The 11,008-nt window shown below is 49.5% G+C and overlaps 1 protein-coding gene across 1 annotated transcript in view; it reads right to left on the bottom strand.

The window, feature by feature from the left end:
• Positions 1–895: 895 nt before the first annotated feature.
• The window catches only part of LOC134966974 (free fatty acid receptor 2-like), a 97,430-nt gene continuing 87,317 nt past the window's right edge, over positions 896–11,008 (bottom strand). The window contains exon 2 of the mRNA XM_063943983.1: positions 896–3,125. Within this exon, the coding sequence (XP_063800053.1) occupies positions 2,150–3,109 (960 nt within the window). The 5' untranslated portion in view covers positions 3,110–3,125 and the 3' untranslated portion in view covers positions 896–2,149. The remainder of the gene's footprint in view (positions 3,126–11,008) is intronic.

Genomic DNA, 11,008 nt, shown 5'->3' with positions numbered 1-11,008 from the left:
ATTTGGCAAACCAGAATGCTGTAGATATTTGATGGCGGAATACGCAAAGTGTTGCATCAGTCCCTTCCTGTGCAGCCATGATCATACAGTGAGAATTATACATGTTAGACTTGCTGGGCCAAGGCAAAGCTGATGTCAGCCGTTGCCAGGTAAATGTTATGTTTGCATGCGTTGCAGAAATGCTTACTAAATAAACATATAATTAGTCAAGGCTCTGTGCTATCGTTATTAAGGCATATCACTGTTTATATAATTTCTGCCTGAATAGCGCATGACGTGACTGTCAACTCTTCAGCTATACTTTATACTTTTCTTTTTTTACATACAGGATACAAGACACCATGATGTGTCATTAACACGGCTTTCCCAAGGCCCCCCCCCCCCCCCCCCAGTGCAGCTTCTAACTCCGAGATGAGAATACAAGAAAAGTGTTTTGTCACCTCTTGTGTATCCATGACACGGTCACCAAAAAGATGGCTGCTGTAGGCTTACCATACTATCCCTTTAAACTGGGACACACATGAATTACCCAGGTTCTGTGGCTGATTAAAGCCAGGTGACATGCAGGTTTGGCGTCAGCCAGCCACAGAACCTGTGTAATTCATGAGTGTCCCGGTTCAAAGGGATAGAATGGTGAGCCCAGTGGCGCCACAACGTGGGTGCGGGGGGTGCGGGCCGCACCCGGGTGTCACCCTCTGAGGGGTGACACCAAAGTGCCGGCTCCTGCTCAGTGACAGGAGCTGGATGCTGCAACCCGGCTCCTGCCACAGCGCAGAAGCCAGCACTGCAGATTCAGCAGTGTCCGGGTGAAGGCCGTATCCCCCGACCCACAATATGCCGAAAACGGGGGTCGGGCCGGGAAGCGACGCCCCCTGCCGCGAAGCCACCCCCCCCTTTCACCTGCGACCGCACCGGGTGTTATAACAGTAAGTGACGCCTCTGGGTGAGCCTACATATGATGTTTTCACGTTGGAATATCCCTGAGACTTCCCCATTGCACGGGGAGTTTGCAGTAGTCTCTTGATCAGATGGGCAATCACCGTGAAGTGTAAATTAGTCACATTGCAAGGATTAGAAATGACGTATTTATTGAACGTCACTGTTCACATGACACATATCATTTGCGTTTATATTGCATTCTGACTGGACAATCTGTAAAATAAATTAAGGATGTAAAAAATAAAATGTATAATACCTAAATACCTGCGTCCTGCGAGGGGTAGGTGTGACTGTAATGTTTATGTACATAACCATCATTTTGCTATCGTACATGAAACCTTATTTTTCTGCAAGTTTGCATTCATTGATAGCAAAAAATATCCTCAATAGACGTCAGTTGAACTGAACAGCAAATGGTCAGGTACTTGATAGCGTAACATGTCTGCTTTCCAACAAAAGGCTTTCATGAAACATATTTGGTATAAACGTATTTTCCAGTGGAAAATGGTCCATGTGAGGTTAGGTTACTATTCCGCATAGATGATGATGACGTCGCCCCAGCACATGACGGGAAAGGTCTTTTTGGCGAAGCAGATCTAGGCGCTACCAAATCCATAGTACTTGAACTGTGTGAGAGCCATTGGGAAACACAGCAATTCCCTGGCCTCCTGTTAGGTAATATTGTTTAGTTTGGGGTGAAAGTGTTTAATACGTTTTTTTTAATTTACTTTGGGGGGGACATAGGCGGGACATAGTGTCCCACTGTCCTGCCCTTGGGCCGCAGTGTGCAGTGTGGGGGAAGACGTTTGGGGAGCACGGCATCTAAACAGCGCAGGGGGTGAACCTGGGGGAAGTCCTTCATGATGCCACGCCCCTTTCCAGCAACGCAGCACCTATTTCCTGTTTAAGGGCTGGCACAGCGGGTCCTGAAGTCAGGCTCACACAGCAGGGTATGCTAAGATGAGTGCAGCAAAACATACTGTACATTGTCTTCCAAAGAAGTCATATTTAGCTATAATTGTATATTAACTAAGAGTGGTTTGTGTGTTACATTTACAACACAAGTAGACTTTAGACCACTACATCCCATGACTACACCCACTGTAAACAGGACAATGGCACATAGTTACTCTCCGACAGGTCAACATGTTTTGAATACTACAACGTCACAATAGTGGTATCCTCCAACTACATAAATAATAACCCAGTATCAGCACTTTGTGGTGTATATCTGGCTATCGGATATTTCCAGTCTTATGCTCTGCTTTTCCATGATCTTATGCAAAGTCGGGTTGGAGTGGCAAATGTTCAGCCGCATCAAGCAGCACTTGCAAGATTGTTGGACAGCAGTGGAGGAGAAGTAGAAGATGATGGGGTCCAGGCTGGCGTTGAAGGTACTGAGAAGCAACGCTTTCTCCCTCCATTTTAGGTTCTCTTTCTGAGCAAATCCCACCAAATGAGAGACATTGTATGGTGCAAAACATACGGCAAAGACGCCCAGAGTGGTGAGGACCAGCCCGATGGCTCTCTGCTTCTTCTCCCGGTGGATGTGTGGTGAAGACACCAGGATCCTGACAAAGCTGCCATAGCAGAAACAGGTGATGAGGAAAGGGAAACAGAACAAGACTAGTCCCAGCTCTAGACGAAACGGCAGGAGAACCTCCAGTTGCTTCTCTGTGAAGTTATCATAGCAGACTAACCTCCCAGTGGCATTGGAAGCTTGGTGGTACTCCGTGACATAGACAATGCTGCAGTGGGCAAACGAGCAGACCCATAGGAAGCCACTGACGGCGATAGCGTAGCTGGGCTTGCGGTAGAGTTTGTATTTCAGGGGATAGGCCACACCGAGATACCTCTCTACGCTGACAGCGGTGAGGAACAAGGTGCTGGAGTAGATGGTGCTGAAGTAGAAGAGTCCACTGAGCGGACAGAGGAATGAGGGCATTGACCACTGGCCTTGCAAGACCTCTGTTACCTTGAACGGCAGAAAAGCCAGGAAGGAGAGGTCGGATATAGTCAAGTTGAAGAGAAGGATTACATTGGGTGTAGACTTGATCCGTAGCTTCCGAATAAATGCATGGAGGGCAAGGAGGTTGGCTGGAAATCCTGTGATAATCGTTACAGTGTATACGGCCAAGTAAATATATTTCTCTTCTGCTGCTGGTGCCATGGTGCCTTCATATCCTCTAGGAAGAAAAATAGGAGAAATTAGCATTAGTACATTCCACAGAGAACACAAGTCATAGAAGTCTGGCTAGAAAGAAATACGCCATCAGATGTCAGATGTGCACAACCTGTTGGTTAGGTCTCCAAGTGGGGTCCCAAAATGTATTGATATTTTGTCATTTAAAACATCAAAAGTTACCTTTTCACATAGAAGCAAATTAATGCAATATTCACATTCAGTCTAAGTTTCCAATCCGGACCGCTTATTTATAGAACTGAAAGACTATACTGTAAGTGGGTTTAGTTCAATAGGTCTACATTAAAAAGGTTGACAGGGAGATGGTCGACAAACTTTTTTTTTTGTGTGTGTTTTTTCACTTTCGCCCTACTAAAAAATCCCTATTAGCTCGCCGCGCTTCAGACAAGGGTACTGGGGGTCATTCCGAGTTGATCGTAGCTGTGCTAAATTTAGCACACCTACGATCATGTTCCCAGACATGCGGGGGGACGCCCAGCACAGGGCTAGTCCGCCCCGCATGTCAGGGCCGCCCCCCGCACAAGTACAAAAGCATTGCACAGCGGTGATGCTTTTGTACTTGTTGAGTAATTCCCGGCCAGCGCAGCTCCTGCGGCTGTCCGGGAGTTGCTCGTCGCTGCCCGTGGTCGTAGCGGCTGTGTGTGACATCACGCAGCCACTGCGGTCCGCCCCCAGCACTGTCCAACCGCGCCTGCGTTGGCCGTACCGTGCCACCAAAATGGCGGGCAAATGCCGCCGTGCCGCCCCCTCCCGCCCATCGACCGCCTCTGCCTGTCAATCAGACAGATGTGATCGCTAGAGAACGACGGTCTGCTGTGAACAACTGCAGCGAGCGATCGTGTCGGAATGACCCCCCACTATTCCCAATTGTAGCCCATGTGTATGAAAAAAGTTGAAAACAAAAACAAAACTTGTGTCGACAATTGTCCTCACAATCTTTTGAACCTGCTGACCTTTTGTGTTGTCTACCTTTTACATGTTGACCTTTTCACCACGTCAACCTAATGCATATTGAATGTCGACCTTTTTCCTGTCATTTTAAACATCAAAAGTTACCTTTTCACATAGATACCACTGCGAGTCTGGGAGGACCTAGCACCTTCCTCTGACCTGGCCTATCACGCTCCTGTGTTACACTATGTTTCCTGTGCTTCCCAGTTGCAGAGTGATGCAGGATAGAGAAGCCTCGTTTATCCTGACACTTTTTTTGTCCATACTCATGTAGATTTTTTTCTTCCACTGTGGAACACAAACCAGAAGCTGTTATCTGCCCCGGCTTGTGAGAACTTCCCGATGCAGACAACTGAGAGCACTGCAGCTTGGAACGTTGGTGTCTGATGTGACCCTGCCGGAACCGCAGGCCATCACTACACACAGGCTTCTCATTTCTTTTCAGTCCCACATTTTAGGTAAATGGTGCCAATCCCCTACACTGCAATCTGTCAATAGCACACCACCCCAGCCCAGGGACATACACTACCTCTGCAGGCCCACAGAACTAAACTACCTCCCTGACCACTGGGACCTACACTCCCCACCTACCCCATCCTCTTAGACATACACTACCCCCCCCCCCCCCCTGCCCAGGGACATATGCTACCCGCCCTACCACCTCCCGAACACCACGGCACCACAGATATACACTATCTCACCAGGCCCATACACCCAAACTACCCCTCGGCCCAGGAACATGCGCTCCATATCCTACCCCTGGCCCTCTTGACACAGTACCCCCCTAATTCAGGGACATGCACTGCTCACCATACCCCCAGGGACAAACAGTACCAACCCCAGCCCAAATGACATACACTACCTGCCCCCCCTCCAACCCAAGGGATGTAGATCACCCAACCTGACCCCCAGCCCCCAAAATATACCAACATCAACCCAGGGCCATCTTAATGTGTAGGAACACTGGGCAGATGACTAGGGACCTAGGGGACTTCAAGCAGGGGCAGGTGGTGGTCACACAATCAGAAGGCAGAATTCTCTATCTGCCTCCCAGCCTGCAGCTGGCCAATGAATGGCTGTCAGTATGCCGATTGTTAGATGGCTGAGGCTATCCACCAATCAGAGTGCTGGCAGCCAGTCACTGTATGGAGGCATGTGCAGAGACGGCACGGGGCTGCAGGAGGGGCATGTTATATGGTTTTTTTATTGGTTCCCTTGAGTGGGTGGTGTGAAGACACAAGTAAGACTTTCACTGTGCTCAGCCTGCACCTTATGTCGCACAGTGTTAAAAGACACGCAATTACTTTACTATCCCTGCTCCTACCCCTGAACTCCACTAATTTACTGGTAATAAACTGACGCATCATAGGGGTCATTCCGAGTTGGTCGTTAGCTGAATTTGTTCGCAGCGCAGCGATCAGGCTAAAAAATGGCAGTTCTGCGTATGCGTTTGCGGCACAATGCGCACGCCCGACGTACGGGCACAATGAAAAAATAAGAATTTACTTACCGATAATTCTATTTCTCGTAGTCCGTAGTGGATGCTGGGCGCCCATCCCAAGTGCGGATTATCTGCAATACTTGTACATAGTTATTGTTAACAATTCGGGTTATTGTTGTTGTGAGCCATCTGTCCAGAGGCTCCTCTGTTATCATGCTGTTAACTGGGTTCATATCACAAGTTGTACGGTGTGATTGGTGTGGCTGGTATGAGTGTTACCCGGGATTAAAAATCCTTCCTTATTGTGTATGCTCGTCCGGGCACAGTATCCTAACTGAGGCTTGGAGGAGGGTCATAGGGGGAGGAGCCAGTGCACACCAGGTAGTCCTAAAGCTTTTCTTTTGTGCCCAGTCTCCTGCGGAGCCGCTATTCCCCATGGTCCTTACAGAGTTCCCAGCATCTCTGTAAGGACCATGGGGAATAGCGGCTCCGCAGGAGACTGGGCACAAAAGAAAAGCTTTAGGACTACCTGGTGTGCACTGGCTCCTCCCCCTATGACCCTCCTCCAAGCCTCAGTTAGGATACTGTGCCCGGACGAGCATACACAATAAGGAAGGATTTTTAATCCCGGGTAACACTCATACCAGCCACACCAATCACACCGTACAACTTGTGATATGAACCCAGTTAACAGCATGATAACAGAGGAGCCTCTGGACAGATGGCTCACAACAACAATAACCCGAATTGTTAACAATAACTATGTACAAGTATTGCAGATAATCCGCACTTGGGATGGGCGCCCAGCATCCACTACGGACTACGAGAAATAGAATTATCGGTAAGTAAATTCTTATTTTCTCTGACGTCCTAGTGGATGCTGGGAACTCCGTAAGGACCATGGGGATTATACCAAAGCTCCCAAACGGGCAGGAGAGTGCGGATGACTCTGCAGCACCGAATGAGAGAACTCCAGGTCCTCCTCAGCCAGAGTGCCAAATTTGTAAAATTTTACAAATGTATTTGACCCTGACCAAGTAGCAGCTCGGCAAAGTTGTAACGCCGAGACCCCTCGGGCAGCCGCCCAGGATGAGCCCACCTTCCTTGTGGAGTGGGCATTTACAGATTTTGGCTGTGGCAGGCCTGCCACAGAATGCGCAAGCTGAATTGTATTACAGATCCAGCGAGCAATGGTCTGCTTAGAAGCAGGAGCACCCAGCTTGTTGGGTGCGTACAGGATAAACAGCGAGTCAGATTTTCTGACTCCAGCCGTCCTGGAAACATATATTTTCAGGGCCCTGACAACGTCTAGCAATTTGGAGTCCTCCAAGTCCCTAGTAGCCGCAGGCACCACAATAGGCTGGTTCAGGTGAAACGCTGACACCACCTTAGGGAGAAACTGAGGACGAGTCCTCAATTCCGCCCTGTCCGAATGGAAAATCAGATAAGGGCTTTTACAGGATAAAGCCGCCAATTCTGACACACGCCTGGCCGAAGCCAGGGCCAACAGCATGACCACTTTCCATGTGAGATATTTTAAATCCACAGATTTAAGCGGTTCAAACCAATGTGATTTTAGGAACCCCAAAACTACATTGAGATCCCAAGGTGCCACTGGAGGCACAAAAGGAGGCTGTATATGCAGCACCCCCTTGACAAACGTCTGAACTTCAGGAACTGAAGCCAGTTCTTTCTGGAAGAAAATCGACAGGGCCGAAATCTGAACCTTAATGGATCCCAATTTGAGGCCCATAGACACTCCTGTTTGCAGGAAATGCAGGAATCGACCCAGTTGAAATTCCTCCGTTGGGGCCTTCCTGGCCTCGCACCACGCAACATATTTTCGCCAAATGCGGTGATAATGCTTTGCGGTTACATCCTTCCTGGCTTTGATCAGGGTAGGGATGACTTCCTCCGGAATGCCTTTTTCCTTCAGGATCCGGCGTTCAACCGCCATGCCGTCAAACGCAGCCGCGGTAAGTCTTGGAACAGACAGGGTCCTTGCTGGAGCAGGTCCCTTCTTAGAGGTAGAGGCCACGGGTCCTCTGTGAGCATCTCTTGAAGTTCCGGGTACCAAGTCCTTCTTGGCCAATCCGGAGCCACGAGTATAGTTCTTACTCCTCTCCGTCTTATAATTCTCAGTATCTTGGGTATGAGAGGCAGAGGAGGGAACACATACACTGACTGGTACACCCACGGTGTTACCAGAGCGTCCACAGCTATTGCCTGAGGGTCCCTTGACCTGGCGCAATACCTGTCCAGTTTTTTGTTGAGGCGGGACGCCATCATGTCCACCTTTGGTTTTTCCCAACGGTTTACAATCATGTGGAAGACTTCTGGGTGAAGTCCCCACTCTCCCGGGTGGAGGTCGTGCCTGCTGAGGAAGTCTGCTTCCCAGTTGTCCACTCCCGGAATGAACACTGCTGACAGTGCTATCACCTGATTTTCCGCCCAGCGAAGAATCCTTGCAGCTTCTGCCATTGCCCTCCTGCTTCTTGTGCCGCCCTGTCTGTTTACGTGGGCGACTGCCGTGATGTTGTCCGACTGGATCGGCACCGGCTGACCCTGAAGCAGAGGTCTTGCTTGGCTTAGAGCATTGTAAATGGCCCTTAACTCCAGGATATTTATGTGAAGTGATGTCTCCAGGCTTGACCACAAGCCCTGGAAATTTCTTCCCTGTGTGACTACGACCCAGCCTCGCAGGCTGGCATCTGTGGTCACCAGGACCCAGTCCTGAATGCCGAATCTGCGGCCCTCTAGAAGATGAGCACTCTGCAACCACCACAGGAGAGACACCCTTGTCCTTGGTGACAGGGTTATCCGCCGATGCATCTGAAGATGCGATCCGGACCATTTGTCCAGCAGGTCCCACTGGAATGTTCTTGCGTGGAATCTGCCGAATGGGATTGCTTCGTAAGAAGCCACCATTTTTCCCAGGACCCTTGTGCATTGATGCACTGAGACTTGGCCTGGTTTTAGGAGGTTTCTGACTAGCTCGGATAACTCCCTGGCTTTCTCCTCCGGGAGAAACACCTTTTTCTGGACTGTGTCCAGGATCATCCCTAGGAATAGAAAACGTGTCGTTGGGATCAGCTGCGATTTTGGGATATTGAGAATCCAACCGTGCTACCGCAACACTACTTGAGATAGTGCTACCCCGACTACCAACTGTTCCCTGGATCTTGCCCTTATCAGGAGATCGTCCAAGTAAGGGATAATTAAAACTCCTTTCCTTCGGAGGAGTATCATCATTTCGGCCATTACTTTGGTAAAGACCCGGGGTGCCGTGGACAATCCAAACGGCAGCGTCTGAAACTGATAGTGGCAGTTCTGTACCACAAACCTGAGGTACCCTTGGTGAGAAGGGTAAATTGGGACATGGAGCCTTCTTCCAGGTTCGCAATCACCGCTCTGAGTGACTCCATCTTGAATTTGAACCTCTGTATGTAAGTGTTCAAGGATTTCAGATTTAAAATAGGTCTCACCGAGCCGTCCGGCTTCGGTACCACAAACAGCGTGGAATAATACCCCTTTCCCTGTTGCAGGAGGGGTACCTTGATTATCACCTGCTGAGAATACAGCTTGTGAATTGCTTCCAATACCGCCTCCCTGTTGGAGAGAGACGTCGGTAAAGCAGACTTTAGGAAACGGCGAGGGGGAGACGTCTCGAATTCCAATTTGTACCCCTGAGAAACCACCTGAAGGATCCAGGGGTCCACTTGTGAGTGAGCCCACTGCGCGCTGAAATTCTTGAGACGGGCCCCCACCGTGCCTGAGTCCGCTTGTAAAGCCCCAGCGTCATGCTGAGGACTTGGCAGAAGCGGGAGAGGGCTTCTGTTCCTGGGAACTGGCTGTTTGCTGCAGCCTTTTTCCTCTCCCTCTGCCACGGGGCAGAAATGAGGAGCCTTTTGCCCGCTTGCCCTTATGGGGCCGAAAGGACTGCGCCTGATAATACGGCGTCTTCTTATGTTGAGAGGCTACCTGGGGTAAAAATGTGGATTTCCCAGCAGTTGCTGTGGCCACTAGGTCTGATAGACCTACCCCAAATAACTCCTCCCCTTTATAAGGCAATACTTCCATATGCCTTTTGGAATCCGCATCACCTGACCACTGCCGCGTCCATAACCCTCTTCTGGCAGAAATGGACAGCGCACTTACTCTTGATGCCAGTCGGCAAATATCCCTCTGTGCATCACGCATATATATAAAAATGCATCTTTTAAATGCTGTATAGTCAGTAATATACTGTCCCTATCTAGGGTATCAATATTTTCAGTCAGGGAATCCGACCAAGCCACCCCAGCACTGCACATCCAGGCTGAGGCGATTGCTGGTCGCAGAATAACACCCGTGTGAGTGTATATATTTTTTAGGATATTCTCCTGCTTTCTGTCAGCAGGTTCCTTTAGGGCGGCCGTATCAGGAGACGGTAGTGCCACCTGTTTAGACAAGCGTGTGAGCGCTTTATCCACCCTAGGGGGTGTTTCCCAACGTGCCCTATCCTCTGGCGGGAAGGGGTATGATGCCAATAACCTTTTAGGAAATATCAGTTTTTTATCGGGGGAAACCCACGCTTCATCACACACTTCATTTAATTCTTCAGATGCAGGAAAAACTACAGGTAGTTTTTTCTCACCAAACATAATACCCTTTTTAGTGGTACTTGTACTATCAGAAATGTGTAAAACATTTTTCATTGCCTCAATCATGTAACGTGTGGCCCTACTGGAAGTCACATTCGTCTCTTCATCGTCGACACTGGAGTCAGTATCCGTGTCGGCGTCTGTATCTGCCATCTGAGGTAACGGGCGTTTTAGTGCCCCTGATGGTCTTTGAGACGCCTGGACAGGCACAAGCTGAGTAGCCGGCTGTCTCATGTCATCAACCGTCTTTTGTAAAGAGCTGACACTGTCACGTAATTCCTTCCATAAGCCCATCCACTCAGGTGTCGACTCCCTAGGGGGTGACATCTCCATTACAGGCAATTGCTCCGCCTCCACATCATTTTCCTCCTCATACATGTCGACACAATCGTACCGACACACAGCACACACACAGGGAATGCTCTGATAGAGGACAGGACCCCACTAGCCCTTTGGGGAGACAGAGGGAGAGTATGCCAGCACACACCAGAGCGCTATATATACTGGGATAACACTATACAGAGTGTTTTTCCCCTTATAGCTACTGTTTATATTATTACTGCGCCTAATTAGTGCCCCCCCCTCTTGTTTTACCCTTTTCTGTAGTGCAGGACTGCAGGGGAGAGTCAGGGAGACGTCCTTCCAGCGGAGCTGTGAGGGAAAATGGCGCCCGTGTGCTGAGGAGATAGGCTCCGCCCCCTTCCCGGCGGACTTTTCTCCCGCTTTTTTCTGGAATCTGGCAGGGGTTAATATACATCCATATAGCCCTGGGGGTTATATGTGATGTATTTTTGCCAGCCAAGGTGTTTTTATTGCTGCTCAGGGCGCCCC

Source organism: Pseudophryne corroboree, chromosome 10, assembly GCF_028390025.1.
Source record: "Pseudophryne corroboree isolate aPseCor3 chromosome 10, aPseCor3.hap2, whole genome shotgun sequence".
Classification (NCBI taxonomy): Eukaryota; Metazoa; Chordata; class Amphibia; order Anura; family Myobatrachidae; genus Pseudophryne; species Pseudophryne corroboree.
The sequence above is the reverse complement of the archived record's forward strand: the minus strand, read 5'-3'. Positions and strand labels throughout refer to the sequence as shown.